The sequence below is a fragment of the Lagenorhynchus albirostris genome, chromosome 15, assembly GCF_949774975.1.
Source record: "Lagenorhynchus albirostris chromosome 15, mLagAlb1.1, whole genome shotgun sequence".
NCBI classification, from domain to species: Eukaryota; Metazoa; Chordata; class Mammalia; order Artiodactyla; family Delphinidae; genus Lagenorhynchus; species Lagenorhynchus albirostris.
Window position 1 is genome coordinate 86679903 of NC_083109.1, and position 21127 is coordinate 86701029.

At 53.4% G+C, this 21127-nt stretch overlaps 1 protein-coding gene across 8 annotated transcripts in view; it reads left to right on the forward strand.

Annotated features, from left to right (window-relative positions):
- MAD1L1 (mitotic arrest deficient 1 like 1) overlaps window positions 1–21127 on the forward strand; it is a 312047-nt gene that overhangs the window by 200070 nt on the left and 90850 nt on the right. For all 8 annotated transcript variants that reach the window (XR_009535576.1, XM_060124133.1, XM_060124132.1 and 5 more), the window contains one exon: window positions 9226–9314. Coding sequence is in view for 7 of the 8 variants with exons in the window: in XM_060124133.1 (XP_059980116.1) it covers window positions 9226–9314 (89 nt within the window). In the remaining variant the exon portion in view is untranslated. The remainder of the gene's footprint in view (window positions 1–9225; window positions 9315–21127) is intronic.

The following is a 21127-nucleotide window of genomic DNA, read 5'->3' on the forward strand; positions in this document are numbered from 1 at the left end:
GTTAGTTAGAGTCGCTGTCGGGGAAGGGGAGAGCACGTCCCCTGCTCCCCACACTGGCTGTTGCTTTGTGGGCCTGGGTACCCGCCCCCGCCCAGGCATGAGCTGCCGCCCTCTGAATTAAACTGAAGCTCACGGTCTCTATTTAGAGGTCATGCTGTATTAGCGAGCTCTCCTTGAGGTCCTCCTTGAGGACCGTTAGCATTGAAGTCTCATGACACGACGAGGGAGGGGCCTTGTCAGCAGAGGGACGCAGGGCAGTGCAGGCGGCAGGTCCCCGCGGGGCCCGGGCTGTGCCGGAGCAGCGCTCTGCTGGGGTGACCGTGCCTTCCTGAGGGCTTTGCCCAGCGCCCCGTGGACCCAGAGACTGCAGCCTGGCTGCGGGGAGCAGCACTGGTCCCTCTCGTTCTTCCTCGTGCTTCAGTCCTCGGCCCGAGGGCCTCGTTTCTCCCGCGTATGCAGTCGGCTTTGCGGGGTCCTCAGGGGCCCCCTGCCCACCCCGTGCCGTGGCCTCTGGCTGCCTCGGCCTCCCGCACTCCTGGCTCTGCCCCTCCCCCTGGCTTGTGCTGCATCCTGGACTCTCCTCAGACCGGGCGCCGGGTCGGCCTCGTGGTCCCCGTCTCTCTGGGATCCTGTTCGTGTTGCCCGCTGTTCAGTGCTTGTTCCAGGAGGGAGGCTCGGTGGTATCCCAGGTCCCCCGTCGCGGCCAGAAGCACCGTCTCCTGGCTCTGGTGTGAGCGAGGAGGCCGGCAGGGCACAGTCACCGGCCGGCCTGGGCTCGTCGCCGTGTCGTGGAGGATGTGGCTGTCGCTCTGGGCCTTGGGGGGGCCGGGGGGACCAGTGGGCCAGGTGAAGAGGCACGGAGGGGTCTGTTTGCACAGCGGCCCGACTCCCTGTCCCGGCGTGGGGCACGGGGCGAGGCGGGGGGGGCGGGTTTCCGGGGGCGGGACTGGTGCTGGGGGCACCCAAAGCCTTCATGCAGCCCCTGGTAGGCAGCCCAGCCGCGGGGGGTCCTGCCCCTCCCCAGGGCCCTTCCAGAGAGCTCTGCTCTGGCCCTGCTTTTCCCGGCTCCCTGGAGCGCCTGCGCCTCTTCCAGGAGGTGCTGGGCCGTGCGTTGCAGCTTCAGGGTCGCCCCAGCAGAGACTCGTGAGAATCCGTTGGCGACACCGAAGTCGGTGTACCCTGGCACGCTTCCTACTTCCCGGTTTTCACGCCTCCGCGCCTTTGCCCTCTGGGTCCGGGTCCCACTGGGTGCCCCTCCTCCTCCATCTGGAACCCCCTCCCTGCATGCCCGCTCTTACCTCTCCTGGGGCCAGCCCTTGGCATCCCAGGAGGACGTTCCATGCGTAGGTGCCTCCGCTGCCCCCGAGATAGCGGCCTGTCTCCCCCCCGGGCACAGACTCAGTTCATTTCTAGTCGCATATGTTGCCCTGTGATCCAACCCTGCTGCAGATGGAGGGTCAGGGTCGACCCAGACAGTCCCTCCGAGGAGAACCAGCTCGCAAGGGCCCTTGGGTCCTCGATGGCCGTGGAGACTTGGAGTGGGCTGGAGAGGTCGCTGTGGCAGACGTCCTGGACGGCAGACGTCCTGAACGTCCCGTCCTTTGCCTCGGCCAGTCTGGGGGGCCTTTGCAGGTGCTGCCCCCGGGGCTCTTCCTCAGGGGACGGAGTTGAGCGGGAGGGAGATTCAGGCCATGGCGGTTTTGCTCCGTGCACGTGGCCTGGCCACCAGGTGAGGCTGGCCCGTGAGACCCAGCACCCTCTGATAGCAAACGCTTTGTCGAGTCCCCTTCCTTTCCCATCTGCACATGGTTTTACAAATGTCAGTTTTCAGTAGTGTCTACATGTAGGACAAAGAGGAAGCAAAAGAAAAATAATTTATAGCAGTGTATGTTTCATTATGGAGATGAAATTCGGAAACGAGGAGGGGAGGCCTTCAGGGAGGAGGCGGCTCTAGCTGGCGGGAGTGTGGGCTGCGGTGCAGGTGACCCCAGGAGACGCTCTCCTTTGGAGTGCTGTCCACCGGGAGGTAAATCTGCTGTTGAACGGGTACCGCAGCGGAGCTCTCGGCCTTCGGTCATTTAGCAGCGCCCCTCAGAAGAGGCGGTCCAATTAGGCCTTGTGTTCTTTTTCTACAAACAAACTTCAAATACGGGCTGCTGTCAGTGAAGTACGAAATAGGTAGTAGCAGAGCGCGGTATGGATGTGTTTCCGGTGCTCCCTTGTCTTCTTCCGGTGCCAGGGCAGCCGCTAACCAGCCCTGGTGCTTCCTGCTGCAGCCAGGCCCGGCCTGAGGGGGTCCCACCCCGAGACGCATGGGGGGCTGGGGAGGGGCGGGCCACAGTCTGTGTGTGTACAGGTATGGGTGTGAGTGTGATAAAGTTGAAGGCACGTTAGTTATGAGTCCAAGGTTACCGGTCAGACTAGAAGGGCCTGGTTTTCTGCTTCGAACGCTGTGCTGCAGGTCAGCATTTCCCTCTTCCCTCCCGGAAGCCATCCAGAAGTACTGAGAAGAGTGAAAACCACAAAGGCAAACTGAAATTTGGGCAGAAAAGAAATACAGCTAAAGCCCAAGCCTCCACAGAGGAGGGGAAGGGCCCCCAGCCCGGAATGAGCAGGGGGTGTGCAGGGAAGGAGCCCCGGGCCAGGCTGGCGGGGCAGCGGGGTGGGCGGGGCTGCGGTGGCACGGGAGGGGGAGGGGAGGTCTCAATGCCCCTGAGCTGGCGGAAGGCAGAGGGAGGCAGCGAAGGCGAACGGAACTCACACCAGACCCTTTGTTGGGATTTAACGTCAGAGGAGACGCCCATGGTTTCCTCGTGTAGCCTTTGTACAAAGCCAGACTGAATAAACCTCATCATCGACAATGAGTAATAAAGGCAGCATCACACGGTTTCATAAAACCAGAAATTGTGTAGAAAAACAAGTAACAGGAAAAATTCCACAGAAAAAAAGTTGACACTGAGCAGGTGAGAATTGTACCTGAACATTTTGCCAAGAAATAAGACTTGGCAATCGGGTAGAATCCATGAAGCTGGGACCAAGTGCAGGCACTCAAAGAGGGGAGGGGAGGCCAGAGGAAGAGAAGAACCCGGAGCTGCAGACCTCGGGGCGGAGCCAGAGGGCCGGGGGGGCCGGGGGTGGGGGTCAGGAAGGCGAGGCGCCGGGAGGACCGCAGCAGGAGTTGAGTCTGTTTGGTTGGAAGGGTAAAGCCAATGTACAGTGTAAACGGTCCACATTCTAGTGACTTAGAGTTGATGTAGTCAGTAAGATACCTGGGAAGGGAGAAGATGCTGGGAAACGTAAGAATGTTGGTTTTCTCATCATCAGAAGCTGACGATCAAAACGTACTGTCTAAAGATGACATCAAGCAGAAGCGTGTTTAAGTGTAGAAAGGTGAACACTGAGAAGGGTGATACGTTTGACTAGTCAGGTACTTGGTGCAGGAAGTTGATCGGAACAGTTGGAAACGAAGTATAGGTATCATAGGAAGTCAGAAGTTACAAAAACAACCACTAGAATGAAAAATATAAACCTTTCCAAGTATCAAGAAAATTTCACACACAAAGGCAAGCAAGACAAAAAAGCCATAGAATAAAATCGTTTTGAGTTATGAAACAAAGCAAAACAATACAAATCCAGAAATAAATCCAAACAGATGTTTTATCAAAATATAAACGGGCGAAATTCACCTGTTAAAAGGGAAAGACTTTCTGTTTGGATTACCAAGTAAAGCCTAAAAAAGTCGGACAGTATAGGATGCAAAGGCACGTGGGCAGTTGTACACATAGAAAGCAGAGGTCATAACCTTGATTGCAGTTAAATTTCCGTTCAAGCCAAAATGCATTGCAGAAAACAGAGATGGGTGCTTTTCGACAGTAAAGGTGCAGATGAATGTCTGTGTCAACTAAAATACCATCAGTGTTCAGAAAAGCAAAAAAAGAGGAGAGCTTCAACAGGACATTGTCAAGGACACCAGTAGTGGAGAATTATTTTACCTCTTAATCCCCGATAGAGCAAGTGGGCAAAGAATAAGTAATAGCAAGAAATACAAGATCTGTGATAGATATATACAGAGAGACAGACACACACACCCCCGACTCTTAATCCTGAAACTAAAGAACGCTCTTTTTAAAAAGGGCTCATGGAAAACATTAACAAAACTTAATCATGTATTAGGTAATAAAGAAAACCTTTATAAATTCAAATAGGTAGAACTAGGACAGATAACTTTTTCTAATCACAGTGTGATGAAATTTGAATTTAAGAGCACAACTAAAAAAAGAAGCAGCTCCTAACACTTGGAAACTAAAAAAAGAAATAGAACAAAAAACTGTCTAAAACAATGCTTGGGTCAAAGAAGATGATATGCAATTCAAAAGTGCATAAAATCTAGAAAATAGTCATAATGGAAACTCTTCAGAGCCCGTGGGAAACAACTAGAGCAGTGCTCAGAAGAAAAATCACAGGTTTAAATATTTATATTATTGAACAAGAAAGAGTGAATATATATGGATTAAACACCCAGTTCAAGAACTTGGAAAACAGAATAAACCTTAGTAAAGGAAAAGTAGTGTAAAGATCAAAGCAGAAGTTAATGAGAAAGTGAAAAATGGTAGAAGTAACAAATCCAAATGCCTGTGCTTTGAAAACAAACCAGTAAAACATATTAATTATTCACAATCCTAGTAAAAAATTAGTAGAAAGATCACCACCCAAAATAAGAAATAAGAGTAATTAGCTTGGAGTTACTGACTCGGGGCAGGGGTGTGTGCAGGAGAGCGTGTCCTGGCTGCCAGAGTCTCTGATCTGACCTGGACGTGGTTCCCCAGGTACGGACGGGCAGAGTCATTGAGCTGGACTCACAAGGTGTGTACTGCCCTGTGTGCAACTTCACCTCAACAGTAAGGAAGATAAATGAAAACAAAAGAGAGACAAACGTAGGAAGAATTACTAGGTCTACGTGAATTCTGTAAAAAGTTAAGAGTTATGTCACAACTCCATTTAAAATAAAAATCCAAATGAATAGTTTTCTAGGGAAATATAACCTATCAATCCCGACTCCGAAAGAGATGTGCAGTATTAGAGCCTTACCTTGGTATCCTGGAGACACTAGTCATCCACCTGAGACAAGAGGAAGAGCTCCAGGTGCCTGCGTTGTGGAGGAGGGCGTGATCGGGGCGAAGACGGTCGGCCGACAAGCCTCGCCGTCAGCCTGAGGCCCTAGTGAACGGGTGGGCAACAAAGTTAATGTGCAGAAATGGGACAAGTCCTGTATCTACAGAAACAGCAAGTTAGACAAGGAAGAAAGTACTCCCGTGTACAACAGCAAGAGGTGGAAAGACGAAGGGCCCCGGACGGGCCTGCGGGTCGAGAAGGACGTGCCGGCTCTGCACGCGGCCGAGTCCTGGGAGCCTCGGCCTCACCTTCTGCACAGCCCTGGTTTTGTGAAAAAGGGTTGTTTGGTTTATTTTAATGTGGGGTGGGTGGGGTGGGAGAGAGGATCCCAGGATTCTTGTCAACAGAACAGGATGTCAGAAGCAGACCCAGTTACAAACAGAAAGTCAGTGAGTGAGTCCCTGGGGGACGATGAGCCCTTTCTGTACCGAAGCAGGGACGTCCGGGCCCCCAACCTGAAACCCAGCAGGATGCTTCGCGCCTTCCAGGAGGCAGACGTCCCCCACCACCGGGTCCCCTGCCTCTTGTCCATAGAAGATCTTTAGCCTCCTAGGCTGTCCCCAAGTTCCAAAGCGCAAATTTTATCAGGAAAGTGAGAAAATACAGAAAGGAAAACAGTCAAGACAAGATAATAATAAGAGGTTAGCCCTGGAATGAAGTCAGGGACCTCTAGGTCCTCCTAGGGCTGTAGATGATATCCTGGGCCGGGTCCTCGAGTTGTTTTGCAGACATTAAAACCCTGCCTAGTAGAGGAAGTTAACTGCGTGCTGACCACCAGCATGTCGACACCAGACCAGTTGGAAGCAGAAGGTCGATGATGTTGGCTCCCAAACTACCACCCAGTTACCCCCGCCAACAGATCTGAAGAATGTCCACGAGCTGATCAGACACCCGCAACCCTCACCCCTGACGGTGTCTTTGAAAACCCTTCCCTGGAAGCTGTCGGGGGGGCTCGGGGCTTTTGAGCGCGAGCAGCCTGTGCTCCTTGCTTGGCCTGGCGCCAGGCGCCCTGCAGTAGACACTGCCCTGTCCTTCACCACAACACGGCCTCAGCAGGCTAGCCTTGCCCTGGGTTGCGCGGTAACAACCCCAGGGCTGTGGTGACATCGGATGGAACTGCAGGCAGATGTGTGGCTCTGAGGACTCGTCCTGCAGGTCAGCTCACACCGTGGGGACCGGTGTGTCTGAGCCGCCAGGTGGGAAGCAGGTCAGACGTTGGTCGGCAGGAGGCTGGCCATTGGGATGGTTCCAGGAGCCGCAAAAGTGAACAGGGAAGCTCCCTCTGTGCTAGTCTGGAAACACCTCCAAATGTGTTCCGTGAAAAACTCAACGTACGAAACGAGGTGTAGGAAATCTTCCATTTTTGTAACACGAAATAAATTTAAGAGAAGGGAAGAGCGTTGACCTTTTAGCTGGTGAATGTGTGAGCTGAGCCCGGGAGATGCAGGCTGCAGGAGGGGATGGGGCGAAGTGGGAGAGAGACCTCTCCACGTGCACCCGTTTCCGTGCGACACCTGAACCTTAGCTCCTGAGGCTGCAAAGCGTTCGCCAGATCCAGGACAAGGTGCTGCCGGGCCTCGGGCAGGGCCTGGCACCAGGGCACCGGGACCATGCATCTCCAGGAGAGACCACCATCATGCTCTGCTGCACGGGCACGTGGTAGCCGGGGGGTATCTGCCTCTCCTCTGCTCAAGAGGTCAGCCCCCGCCCCCAAAAACAGAGAGAGAGAGCAGCCCAGACTGGACTGTCGGGCCCTATGTCCCCGGGAGAGAGTCTTCCTGGTCCAGTGAGGTTCGTGTCTCTGCTGGTCTCTTTGACTGTGGCCATGAGGCTGGACGCAGTGAGGGCAGGGGCTTGCTGGGTGCCCACCCACTGGCCACCAGCTAGGAGGCCGGGTGGTGTCAGAGAGGAGCGACAGGCCTGGACACTCGGGTGAGGGGCAGGGCAGCGTCCGTGCGTCGGGACAGCTCGGTTCCTGGGAGGAGCTTCGTCTGAGCCCCAGGCTTCTGAGGTAGAGGTGAGGGGCCACTGGACACGGTGGGTGTCACTTCTCCTCGAATACGCACGGTTTTGTTCTGCTCGTGACGCCACGTTGCCCAGGCGTCTTTGGTGCTTGCTTGTGAAGCGGGCCGTCACCCCGACGGGGGGCCCAGCTGAGAGCGCCGCCACCGCCTATCGGGGTGCAGCTGGCGAGGCGGGCGCTGGGCTGCGTCCTTTCGGCACCCGGAGAGGCAGTAGGGGTTGAGCGTGCGGACCCGCGTGTAACTCACTTGTGCCGAGGCTCTTCCGGGAGCTGGTCTGCCGGGAGCTGGCCCGCAGGGCGCTGGTCTGCAGGGAGCTGGCCCACCTGGGAGCTGGCCCGCCGGGAGCTGGTCCGCAGGGCGCTGGTCCACCCGGGAGCTGGTCCGCCGGGAGCTGGTCCGCAGGGCGCTGGTCCGCCGGGAGCTGGCCCGCCGGGAGCTGGCCCGCAGGGCGCTGGTCCGCCGGGAGCTGGTCCGCAGGGCGCTGGTCTGCAGGGAGCTGGTCCACCTGGGAGCTGGTCCGCCGGGAGCTGGCCCGCCGGGAGCTGGCCCGCCGGGAGCTGGCCCGCAGGGCGCTGGTCCGCCGGGAGCTGGTCGGCCGGGAGCTGGTCCGCAGGGCGCTGGTCCGCAGGGAGCTGGCCCGCAGGGCGCTTGCGCTCGGTGTCCGCTCCAGCCCTCAGGCTTCGGGCTCCCGGGTGTGCGCTGGTCCCATTTAGGGGCAGGGTTTCCTCCAGGGACCTGATGACTAATTGGGGCACCATAAAGACCGGATGTTTGGGGCCCAAGAATTCCTAAATCAGGTCGCCCCAGGAGGACCTTTCCAAGAATGGCCTGGAGGGAACGTTTCCAGGAGGAAGCACTGCAGGCGTCAGCCTGTCCGTTTAGGCCGGGAGGGCAGATGAAGGAGACGCGCCCCTCCCTCTCCTCCCCTCTGCCCAGGGCTGCGGGTCCTTGCTTGTCTGTCACAACACCTTTCCCACCAATGCAGGGCACGTGCTGGGATGTGAGCTGGGAGCTCTTGGCCGCCCTGGGTTAAGGGGCAGGTCGTCAGCCATGCAGCCTGGACAGTGGTGAAGCCGGGGCCACAGACCCAGCCTCGGGGACCGGCCGCCTCACTCACGGCTGTTGCCTGTGGCCAGTGTGGGCGCCACGAGGGGTCCTGTCCGCATCCCCTGTCCCCTCAGGGGCTCAGTGGAGAACTGGGTGGGAGGTTAAGGGCCTCTCTCTGGGGTGTCAGGACACAGCCGGACAGCCGGCAGAGCAGGAGTCCCCGGTGCCGGCGGCGGGCGGCACACCAGGGCTGAGAGGGTGGGCAGGCGGGTGGCCGGGCGCAGGCCAGGAAGAGCGGAGCTTGATGACAGCCCTCTCTCCTCCAGGCGACCCACACGCGGGGACTGGGTTGCTGCGGGGTGGGAGGCCCTGAGGGCGGACTGGAGAACGGCCAGATCCCGGCGTGAGGACAGTGGTGCCGTGCCTGCAGCCGGCTGCCGGGGCCCACCGCGCCCTTGCACGCAGGCGTCTCATCGGGGGCCTTCGGAGCCCAGGGCAGCGGGCGCTGGTGTGGGAGAGCGCTCTGCCCCCGCTCGGGGCCGCCCGCCCTGTTTCTGCTCCTCCCCATGGGTGCGCGCGGGAGTCTTCTCCCTGCTCTCCTCCAGCCTCGCCGTCCTCCCCACGCCGCCCCCCCCGTGGGTCCCTTCCCAGCGGTCTGTGCGTGGCCTGACATCCTGTAGAGGAATTTGAAGTCACAAGATAAATAAAGTATCAAGATATCAGAGCCGATCAGAGCGTCGGTGCGTCTAGAACCTGCTCTGTCCAGCCGCCGTGGCCCCCTCTCCCCGGATCTCGATGTCCCCCCACGCGCCCCTGTGGCCGTGTCTGTTGCTGCTCTGGAGACAAGAAGGAAAACCCAGGGAGGCCCTGTGTTTGCGGGAGGCCTGGCGACGGGCGGGGCGCCGGGGAGAGGGAAGCGGGTGCGCCTGCAGATTCCTGGGGCCCGTGGTCCGCGCTCAACCCCTCCTGTGCTTCCTCGCAGCTGGAGATGGAGCTGAAGATGCTGAAGTCCCAGGCGGGCCCGGCCGAGCAGAGCTTCCTGTTCTCCAGGGAGGAGGTGAGCTCGCTCAGGTACGTCCCGTCCGCAGGGCTGCCCCCGCCCCGGTGTCGTCTTCACAAGTCACCTCCCGTCCTCGCAGCTCACAGCCCCGCTGCCCCGTGTGGCCTTTGCTCAGCCGCCTTCCTCGGGTGGTGCTGACAGCCAGGCCTCCCTCTGTCTCAGCAGACAGCAGGCCACTCCTGTCCCGGCGCTGTCTGCGGGGACACACCTACGGTCGTGCGTGTGTGACGACGGGCAGTGCGAAGTGCAGCAGGGGCGCCCGGGCAGGTCTGGGGGGCTCCCGGGTGGGTGCCCGTGCGTGGGGCTGAGGGCGCATGGGAGGACGTGCTCGCTGGCGGCCGGGCAGCCGGGCCAGGCAGAGGCCAGACCCGCCGGCCCTGGTGAGGCTCGTGGCCGTGTTCCCGTGAGCAGCAGGAAGCCGTCCAAGGTTTCAAAGCAGAGGAGTGACATCTGAGCCGGGTGGGGAGGCAGGAGGGGAGCTGCCAGCACCTGCTGAGCCCTCGCTGTGGGGTCAGTCCTCAAGCTGTGGGCCGAGGGTCCTCCGGGCGCCCCCTTCACAGCGCTTCCTGGTCCCCGCCGCACCGGGCGGCCTCCTGCCCCTGGCACCCCTTGCTCTGCTGCACTCGCCACCTTCCGTGTCTGAACGGTCAGCCCTTCGTTCCTTGTGCCTCGGTTTCCCAGCGTCGCACGCGGTGACTGCGGGTCAGTGTCCTCCACACAGCTGAGGGCATCCTCGGCTTTCCCAGGAAGCCGCACGGGGCCCCCTGAGGACAGGCGTCCCGGGACATGTGGCCCCACCGTCACCCCCTCACGGTCGGGAGGGCGACAGGGACTCCAGGGCACCCCCCCCGCCCGAGTGAAAACCCAGGCAGCCTCCACCTCCCTGGTCCTCTCCTTCTCCCACGGATCCAGGAACGCCTGCGCCTAAGGGGTCAGTGCAGAGGAAGGCTGTGAACCCAACGGCCTGCCGTCCATCACCCGCCCTTCGGCCTTCCGTGGAAGCCTGGCCGGCCAGGGGAGCCTGGGGCCCAGGGCTGGCCCTGCCCGCTGGGGGCACCTGGGCGCCCCTTCCTCCCGAGGATGGGGGTGAGGACAGGGTGGGCACGGCGTGCCTTTGTCACGCACACAGGTGGAGCTGCTGTGCATAGGTTGCGTGTGTGTTAACATACATGTCACGTGTGTGGCGCGTTAAGTGTATGCACGTGGCGTTTTAAAGCATCACTCTCTTGAGGAAGGAAACTGGGGAAAGTTCAGTAAAGGTTTGAGTGGCAGCGGCCGAAGGGCTCTCTCAGCTGGAACAAGGCTGGGCTCTTGCGTCTGTGCTGGCGGCTCTGGGGGATCCCAGGTGCTGTCTGGGTTTAGCGTCTGGATAGACTTGCTCGTCCTGGAGACCGGCGCCTGCCCGTCCCGCCCTCCGGTGCCCTCACTGCCGCCTGGGGCCCCCCACCTGCCCACCCAGGCCCGTTCCAGCGCGCGGAGTCCCCCGCTTCAGGGGCTGGGGGGCACTGGGGACGCCCCCTCCCCCCAAGGATGGCGCTGTGCTGGGCCTCGCCCCTCCCCTTCCAGACTGCCAGGGGCTAGATTCCTGTTATTCTTTCTTTAGAAAACTTACTGAACGGATCCTTGCTGAGCACCCCTGCTCTGGGTCTCACACTGCCCTCGATCAGGAAACGAGTGTTGGGTCCCGGGAGCGGGCGCAGCCGGACACGGACGTGGCCGCACGGTCACCCCCCGCGACCCAGGCCCTGAAGCCAAACGTGCCTCCGTGGACCTGGGCCTGGGCCTGTGGACCTGGGCCTGGGCCTGTGGACCTCAGCGAGGGGTGCCCTTTGAAAGGCAGCCGCGGCCGGGGTGAGGCCCCCAGACCCTGGTGCTCCGGGCTGAGGGCAGCCTCCCGCTGTCCCTCCGCACCACGTGCAGCTCCGCCGGGAAGCCCGTTGGTTGGCCAGCAGGACCCCTCCGCCCGGGCTGCAGGCACTCCGGGAACCAGCGTTGGGCCCCTCCGCCCACCTGCTGCCCGGCTGCCAGCAGCCACGGGGTCCCCGCCTGGACCGTGCGGGGAGCCGGGGCCACGACCCCGTCTGTCCACTCCTTGCGCTGACCCTGCGGTGGGTGCGAGGGGCAGCCTCCCCACACCGGGCAGAGCCTCTGGGTCTGGGTCCTGGCCCACCCCGTGCCTTCTCTCTGGGGGACTGAAGAGCCGTGTGCCATCCGGCGCCCCGAAGTGTGACAGACGCGCTCTGGCGGCCCGGTCTGCGCCGCGTGCTGGACACCCGGAGGCCTTTCGTCTGGCGCCTCTCATCCCCACCTCTCAGGAGGCGTCTCGTCTCCCTTTTCTGCTGCTGCTTCTCTGAAACTCTCACCTGCGTGTTGAGCTTTCTGAATTCTTTCCACCGTGAGAACGTGTTTGACCCTATTTGTAGTGTTGCTGTTGTCCTTTTATACTTAGAACACGTTCACTGACTCTTTGACGTTAATCATGAAGCTTTCTTCTGTCCGTACAGCCTGCTTCCTCTAAGTTGCTTTCTTTCTGTCACCATGGTGCTCTGGGCGTAGGTCTCCTGTTGATTTTCTCCTCGAGGCCCTGGTGGTACCAGCCATCTGCTCACGGGGGAGGGGGGGCACTGAGCAGCTCCTGGACCCACCCTGGGCCTGGTGGACTCTGCCTGCAGCTGCACTAGGTTGAACGTGGCCATTTCACTGGGAGCCCTCAGGACTGGCGTCTGGGTCCTGTCTTCGGGGAAGACGCCTATCCGGAGGTTGGGCTGCCAGCTTCTGGACGTGTAGCTGGGGACAGGACCGGCAAGCTCGGTGTCACTGTGGGGACGTCCCCTCGGTCCCCTGTTGACCCGGGCAACTTTGCCCTCTACCTGGTAGCCTTCTGCCCGGAGACCCGCTGTCTTTTCTCTAAAGAAAATGAATTTCCGGTCTTCTTCAGAGGCAGGGGAGAGACACATAAGATCAGATGCGGAAGAGGATGTGCAGATGCTGGATTTTGAAAAGATCTTTAGCTTCTGGTTCTGGTCAGCTGGAGCAGCCGCGTCATGCCCAGGTCCTCCCCTTACAACCCAGAACCCTGCGCATCACACCAACCGAGGAAGGCCCGGGCAGGGGCTCAAGGGTGGCCTCGAGGACCCTGGGACTTGGCGAGCTCCCGAGTTTCCTCAGCTGCACTTTGCCTGGATCAGCAACGAGATACACACAGCTCCCAGGAAAGCCTGTTCCCCCGCGAGGGGAAGCCCTCTGACAACACCGCCCCACTTTAGCCAAATGCCCAGGAAAAACCCGTCCCCTTCCTGCCCCATGGCACCAGCACCCAGGCCCACCCGGCAGTGCCACTGGGCCAGCAGGGCTCTCGGTGACCACCGGCTGCAGCAGGCAGTGGAGTGTCAGTCCAGGGAGTGTCAGCAGGGCTGAGCTGATCCTCTGGGGCAGCATTGGAGCCAGAGTGCGGTGGCGGGGGCTGGTCACCCTTCCTGTCACTGACCCGAGTCAGAAGGCTCGGCACACAGTTCCTGCTCCCACCCTGGAGCAGCGGGGCGGCCCTTATTCACCAGCCCTGGTGTTGGTGGACCAGTGGGGAGCCCAGCTGACACCACCCTGTCTGCAGGGTCTGCTTTTGCAGCATCGTGTCAGCAGGGACTTCCACCTCCTCCTGAGCCGGGTGGTTGCCGCCAGGGGAAGGTTAAAGAGCAGGAGGTCTCACAGCGTAATGCTTGGGGTGTCCAGGATGCAGTAAAAGCCACTTACCCTGTCCAGAAGCAGGGCAGCTGTAACATGCACAAGAGAAGACAGTCATCAGACACCAAAGCCACAGTGACTCGGGTGGCGGAATTACCCGATGACGATTTTAAAGCAGCATCGTAAAAATGCTTCTGCAAACACTTACACATCCTCTTTAAACAAATGAAAAAATGGTAAACCTCAACAAAGAAATAAAAATTATTTGTTTTTTTTTTTAAGAAAGAACCAAACAGAAATTATACACCTGGAAAATACAATAACCAAAATAGAAAGCTCATTGGATATGCTCCACAGTAGACTGCAGACAAGAGAGAGAATTGTGAACTCAAGGGCAGATCAATAGAAATGACCTCACCAGAGCCACAGGGAAGCAGACTGAAAACAAACAGGAACAGAGCCTCGGGGACTTGTGATGAGGGGACACTGTGGGACTTTGCTTAATTGGGGTCCCAGACAGGGAGAAAGGGATTGGGGCTGGGAAAATACCTTAAGAAGTAATGACTGAAAATTTCCCAAATCTGGTGAAGGGCATAAAACTACAGATTGAAAAAGCTAAGTGAAGTCCTCACAGTGTAAAACTAGAGAAATCCACACCATGACACCTGCTAATTAACCTTCTGAAAATTAAACACAAAGGAAAAATCTTGAGAGAAGCTAGAGAGAAACACGGTAGCACCTCCAGGGACATGGATCCGAGTGACAGCTAGTTTTTCATCTGAAACTGAGGAAGCCAGAATGAAGTGCACAGTTTTCAAGTTCTGAGGGAAAAGAACTGTCAGCCAGTGGAAGTATCCTTCAGGGATGAAAGGAAAATCAAGACATTCTCAGACAAAGTGAAACTAAGAGAATTTGTCACCAGCACACCTACCCTTAACGAATGTCTAAGGAAGCCTCCCGAGTAGGAGGGACATGGTAACAGAGGAAAGCTTGGAATTCCCGAGGGGAAGGAACAGGGGCGTGGGTAAAAACAGGGAGAAGTATGAGAGACGGTCCTCGCGTTTTTCTGAAATCGTACTCGAGGTCAAAAACCCGTAGTGCCCCGTCCCGTGATGCTGGTGACAGAAGAAACGCACAAACCCATTCTTATGTTAAGGTGGGGAGAGGGATATGTCAGCCCCAGGAGGCCAAGTCCCCTATGTGTATCTTAATAGCTTCAGCAACCACTGAGAAGTATTTGCAATGCAGAGTGCTCAGAACACTACAAAACTGTACAAGTAACCTGCTGGCAGGCCAGAAAAGAGAAACAGAGGAGTTGGGAACAGGGAGTGAGCAGAGAACATATAATAAAGTGACAGATTTAAGCACCAGCAAATCAGTAGTTCCTTTTAAAGTAAATGATCTAAACGCACCAACTAGAAGGTAACAGAGCGGCAGAGTGGCTATGAGCACACGACCCAGTTGTAGTTAATCTACAAGACTCAACTTCAACGGTAACAACGGAGGTCGGTTGAAAGGAAAAGGATGAGAAATGATGGACTATGGAAACATGAATGTTTTTAAAGTAGGTATGGTTTATATTAATGGAATAATTTCAGGTAAAATACGGTGGACAAAAAAGGGACGTTACATGAGGCTCAGTCTGCCAAGAAGATACAACGATCCTAAATGCGTGTGCGCCAGACGACAGAACTTCAAAACTCGTGAAGCCCAGAGACGGACCTGAGAGGAGAAACGGACAGACCCACCCGTACAGTCCAGGACCCCAACACAGCCTCTCAGACGTCGTAGAACTTCCAGACCAAAAAGCAGCCAAGACGTGGAAGAACTGAGCACCGCCATCCACCAGCAGGACCTGATCCAGAGAACTGAGCACCGCCATCCACCAGCAGGACCTGATCCAGAGAACTGAGCACCGCCATCCACCAGCAGGACCTGACCCACAGAACTGAGCACCGCCATCCACCAGCGGGACCTGATCCACAGAACTGAGCACCGCTATCCACCAGCGGGACCTGATCCACAGAACTGAGCACCGCCATCCACCAGCAGGACCTGATCCGCATCCAGGGAAGGCGCGTGGGCAGCGCACCTGGAAGGCCAGCGGCGTGGACCGCACCCGGGGCGTGGAGCAGACCTCAGCAGGTTCAGGAGAATCGGCTTCATACCCTGTGTGCTGTCTGACCAGAAGGAGCTCAAACCAGAAGTCAGTAACAGAAAAACAACAGGGGAATCTCCTAACGTTTGGAGATTAAACAACACGCTCTTAAACAAATAGCCCGAGTGTGGAAGAGGACATCTCAAAGGAGAGAAAAATACAGCTGACTGATGGTGAAAACACACCTGTCGGAGTCTGTGGGACAATAAGAGTCAGCGCCGAGAAGGCGGGTGCACAGCACTGAACGTTTGCATTAGGAAAGTGGGGAGGTCTCCGATTTCTATTCCAGCCTCAGACACCGAAAAAAGAAGAACAAAATAAGGCCAAAACAAGCAGAAAGGAGGAAATAATAAAGAGCAAAATATAATGAAATTGAAAGGAGAAAAACGAAAATTCTTGAGGCAGAAAGCCAGTTCTTTGAAAAAAGTCAATAAAATTAATAAACGTCTACCAAAACTGACAAGTCTGGAAAGAGAAGACACAGGTCATGAGTATCGAGCGTGCACAGGGTGTCTCTGCAGGCCCTCGGCCACGTAGAGGACACAGGACACTGAACAGCCCAAACTTGCCACATCATTAACTGGGGGCAATGGACCAATGCCTCAGACACCAGAGACTACCAAAACTCAACCAAGATGAAACAGGAAATCTGAATCATCTTACAAACATTAAAAACTTGAATTCATGATTAAAATGTTCCCCCAAAATATGTTGCCAGGCCCATATGGTGTCCCTGAAGAACTGTAAACATTTAAAGAATAATTAACATCAGTTTTGCACCGTCTCTTTAGAACACAGAAGAAGAGGTTACCGGGGGTGGAGGTGGGGGGATGGGTGTCTCTGAGGAGACGGTGTGCGTGGGCTCAATGGCGGTGGTGTTTACACACATCTGCACATGCGACAGCGTCACGTGGAAGCTGTTTACCTCGTTACCACTGAGGGAGACACTGAATGAAGAAGACATGGGCCTCCTTGTACAGTTTTTGCAGTTCCTGTAATTATTTCCTCAAAAGTGGGGAAGAAGAGAGAGAGAGAGACGTCCAAGCCACTTCCAGTTGGAGCCCTGCCTTCTCGCTGCTTCCGGAAGCAACTCTCGGTGATGCCGTTCCTGAGACTTGGGGCACTTTCTGTGGTAGAAGCTTCTTGGCGTTTCCACTGCTGGTCTGGGAGTTAGCTTTTTTGTGTCATTTACCATTCATTCATCTGTTTTCCAACTTCTGAAGTTTTTTGGACACCGTGCCTTCTATTTTCTTTGTCCTTTCAGGAACAGGCCTCAGAAGAAGTAAGGAAGACCTGTTCTTGTTTTAATGGAATTTTGAGAGAAGTTGCACTTAAATGTGAATGTTGGAACTGGCGTCTTAAACTGAACTCTTTGGCATTTTTTTCTATTCATAAATATTTTATACATAGTGAAATCCACATCATTTAAACTCTGTTTCTCCACTTTGTATTATAACGCTTTCCCATGTTTTTACAGACTTCGTGTAAATATTAACATATAGTTTGTTCTGTAATGCAGTTGGCTAACCCACTTCTGGAGTTTGAGTTATTTTCACGTTTTCAGCTGTTAAGAACAAACCGTGATGAACATCTCTGTGCATTAACCGTTGGCCATGTTTTGACATATGGGCAAGCGTACTTTCTGGGTCCCAGAAGCTCGACGGTGCTTGGGCTGTCTTGTACCTAGGATTCCGACGCCTTATGGTTTTGAAAGTGGGGACAGTTCCCCCCTCCAGCAGCAGTAGTAACAATTGTGCCAAAGCAGCTGACGTTCACCCCGTGCTTTCTGTGTGTCAGGCTCTGCACCCAGTGCTTTCTCTGCATTGGCCTACGGATTCTTAGGGATTTAAATCCCGAAGAGGGATTTAAAAATACCTGTGTCATTGAGGCATACTCTGCATACAGCAGGATGCGTCCCTTTTAATGTCCAGTGTCCCGAGGGTGAGGTCCCCAGGGGTGGGGCTGTGGTAGTCGCCCACCCAGAAGGCAGGTCTCAGACAGTGTGTTGTCCTTGGAGAAGCCTAAAACCATGATTAAACCAAATAAAAGCCAGTCTGCTTTTGATGGTCGCCATGCTCCTGCAGTTGTGCAGAATGGCGGCAGTAAAACACTCCTCAGCCGCCTCAGCAGACGCCACGGTCACACTGACAAGCAAGTGTTCACGCTTGTTGTCACCATCACAGTACGGCACAGACTGTATCCTAGGAGACCCTTTATTTTTTACTGTTAACGTTATCATGTAGCAAAGTAGTCTCTCTCTTGGTGTACAATTCTGTGAATGTTAATTACTTACCCCCTAATCAGAGTATAAAATAATTTCATCACTTCAAAATCCTCCTCACGCCGTCAGTTTACAATCGCCCACCTACATACCCATAGTCCCCTGGCAACCACTGATCTGTTCTCCATCCCTACAGTTTTGATTTTTTCTCAATAATGTCCTATAAATGAAATCCTACAATCTGTAATCTTTTGAGACTGGCTTCTTTCACTCAGCGTAAGTGAGATTCATCCAAGATGTTATCTGTATAAAGTTCATTCCTTTCTGAATACCGTAGCTTTCGACCAAGTTTTGGGACCAGGAGGTATGGGTTTTCCAGCTTTGTTGTCCTTTTCCAGGATCGTTTTGATTTCTCTGACATCTTAACATCAATGTTAAGTCTTCCAGTTCATGAACATGGAATGTCTCCCCATGTATTTAGTTTTTCTTTAATTTCTATTAGCAATCTTTTGCAGTTTTTGGTGTACAAATCTTATACCTCCCTGGGTAAATTGATTCCTAAGTAGTTCATTCTCTTTGATGCTCTTGTAAATGGAATTATTTTTAGATTTGTTTTTCACATTGTTCACTGCCACTGTATAGAAATATAACTAATTTTTATTTATATTGAAATATATTAATCATTCCAGCTGAAGGTGTGTCAACTTTGTCGATCTTTTCAAATAACCAGCTTTGGGTATTGTTGAGTTTTCTTACTGGTTTTCTGTTCTCTGTGTCATTTGTCTCTAATCTTTATTATTCTCTCCCTTCTACCACCTTTGAGTTCAGTTTGCTCTTCCTTTTCTAGTTTCTTAAGGTGTACATTTAGGTTATCGATTTGAGATCCTCCTTTTTTAATTTAAGGCTACCAGTTCCCCCAGAACACTGCTTCCACTGTTGTCCTGTGTGTTGTTTTATTTTATTTCCTCCAGGTATTTTCTGATTTCCTTGTGATTTCTTCTCTTATCTGTTGGTTGTTTAAGGGTCTGTTGTTTAGTGTTCACATATTTGTTTTCCAGTTTTCCTTCTATTATTGGGTTTTACTTTCAGCCCATTGAGTTAATTCCATGAGATCAATAAATTTAACTTCTAAGACTTGTTTTGTAGCCTAACATATGTAGTCTTTTCTGGAGAGTATCCGTGTGCACCCTGCAAGAATGTGTCCTCCGCTGTCGGGTCTAATTGATTTACAGGTTCCCAAGCGCCCTGCGTCCTTGTTGTCGTTGCTCCTTTTCATAGCTGGGTAATAGTCCACTGATGGACATGCCGCAGCTGTAAAAAATTTATCCATTCGCTTGTTGACGGGTATCTGTGTTGTTTTCAGCTCCGGGCAGTTGTGACTAGGACTGCTGTAAACATGCACGTGCGGGCTGCGTGTGGGCACAAGTTTCCATTTCTCCGGGGTAGACACGCAGGAGTGGAATTTCTAAGGAGTGCATGAAGTGCATGTTTGGCTTTGGAAAGTGGTTTGCTCCGTGCTTAAACAGAATCGTGTGAGAGTTTGGGTGCCTCCTTGTCAGCGCTTGCTATAGTCAATATTCCTATTTTAGCCCTTCTGCTGAGCGTGTAGTGCATCTCACCATGGTTTTCTACTTGTATTTCCCAAGTGGCTGCTGATGTTGAACACCTTTTCATGTGCTTAGTTGCAACCTGTTTAACCTTTTTGGTGAGGTATCTGTTCAGATATCTCACCTGTCTTTTACCCAGTTGTTTTTTGGTTGTTGTTTTGTTTTTTAACCTATTGTTGAATTTTGCAAATTCTTTATGTGTATTGGATACGTATTTGTCAAATATGTGGTTCGCAAATATTTTCTCTTAGTCTGTACTTTATTTTCATTATCTTACCAATGTCTTAAAACAAAAGTTTTAAATTTTGAAAAAGTCCAATTTATCAAGTTTTAGATGTTGAGTCTGAAAACTCGTTGCCTAGCCTTGAGTACCAAAGGCATTATCCTATGTTTATTTCTTAAAATTTTCTAGTTTCACATTTTACATTTAAGTTTCTGATCCACGTTCAGTTAAATTTTGCGTAAGATGTGAGGTTTAGGTGAAGATTTACTTTTATTTTTGCCTAAAGAAGTGTAACTGCTTCAGGACAATATATGGTAAAGGCTGTCCTTCCTTCATTGAATTGCTTTTTTATGCCTTTGTCAAAAATCGGTTGGGCGTATTTCTCTCTCTTCCTGGATTCTCCATTTTGCGGTATTGATCTAAGTGTTTATCTCATCACCACTGTCTTGACTACTGGTAGCGTTGGGGTAAGTTTTTAAAATCTGGTAGTGTGACTCCTCCGATTTCATTCTTCTTTTTCAGAGTTGTTTTAGCTATTCTAGTTCCTTTGACTTACCATATAAATTTTAGAATTGGTTTGTCTATATCTACCCCAAAAAAATCCTGCTGGGGTTTTATTGGCATTGAGTTAAATCTTCACGTCAGTTTGGGAAGAATTGACATTCTCCTTATGTTGGGTCTTCCATTCCGTGAACACAATACGTATCTATTTATTTACATCTTTGATTTTTCATCAGCATTTTGTATTTTCAGTATTCAGACTCTGCGTGTTTTATTAGATTTATACCTAAGTATGCCTTGTTATATCAGTTGTAAATGTTGTTTTGTGTTGCCTTACTATTATATAGAAATGATTGATTTCTGAGTTGTTCATCTTGTATCCTGCACCTTAACCGAATTTACTTATCAGTTCTGTGAGGGTTTTTTTGGTCTTTATTTTTGGTTGGTTCCTTGGGATTTTCCTGGGCAGGTACCCTTATCTGTACCTTGTCTACATCGGTTTTATATCTTCTGTGAGTGGGATGCCTTTGGTTAAGACTTGCAGACTGGCGTTGGGGTGAGGAGGGCAGACATCTCCGCCTTCTTGCTGGTCTTGGAGGAGCACCTAGTCTTTCACCGTTAGTTAGCTGTAGGTTCTTTTGTAGATGTATCAGGATGTAGCAGTTCCCTTCTATTCTTGATTTGACTTTGATTCTTATAAAAGTTTATCATGAGTAGATGTTGAATTTTGTTAAATCCTTTCTTGAATAGATTGATACGATTGTGTGTTTTTTCTTCTTTAAACCGTCAATATGGTAGATTACATTGATTTACTTTTCAGTGTTGAGCCAGCCTGACATCACGAGATAAAGCCCCCTTGGCTGTCATGTAATGTTCTCACGTATTGCTGGATTCAGCTTGCCAGTGCTTTGTTGATGATTTTTGGTCCATTTGTGAGGGATACTGGTCTGTGGGCTTCGTCTGTTGTTCTGTCCTTTTCTGGCTCTGTCTGAGCGTAACGCTGGCCTCACGCAGCAAGCCGGGAAGTACTCCTCGTCTTTTCTGGAAGAGACTGTGAAACCACATAGGCCTGGGTATTTCTGTTGTGGAAGGTCTTTAGAAGGGTCGGGTGGTGGGTGCCTTGTTGGGCGGCTTGGCTGGACCGACGGCAGCTGTCCGTGTGGACGCGCTCCCGCGGAGCCTCCCGTTCCTGGTGCTGCTGCTCGGCCTCGTCTCGATTTTTCCCTTTGCCGGTCTCGCTGGAGCCTTACAACTTAATTGGTCTTTTCAAAGGAACAGTGTTGGGCTTCATTCATTATCCTCATTGTTTTTGTGTCTCAATTTCATTGATTTCCACTCTTTATTATTTCCCTCCGTCTTCTTGCTTCTTGCTTCTTGCTTTGGCTGTATTTTTCCCCTTTTTTTCTAGTTTCTTAAGGTGGAAGCTTAGATTA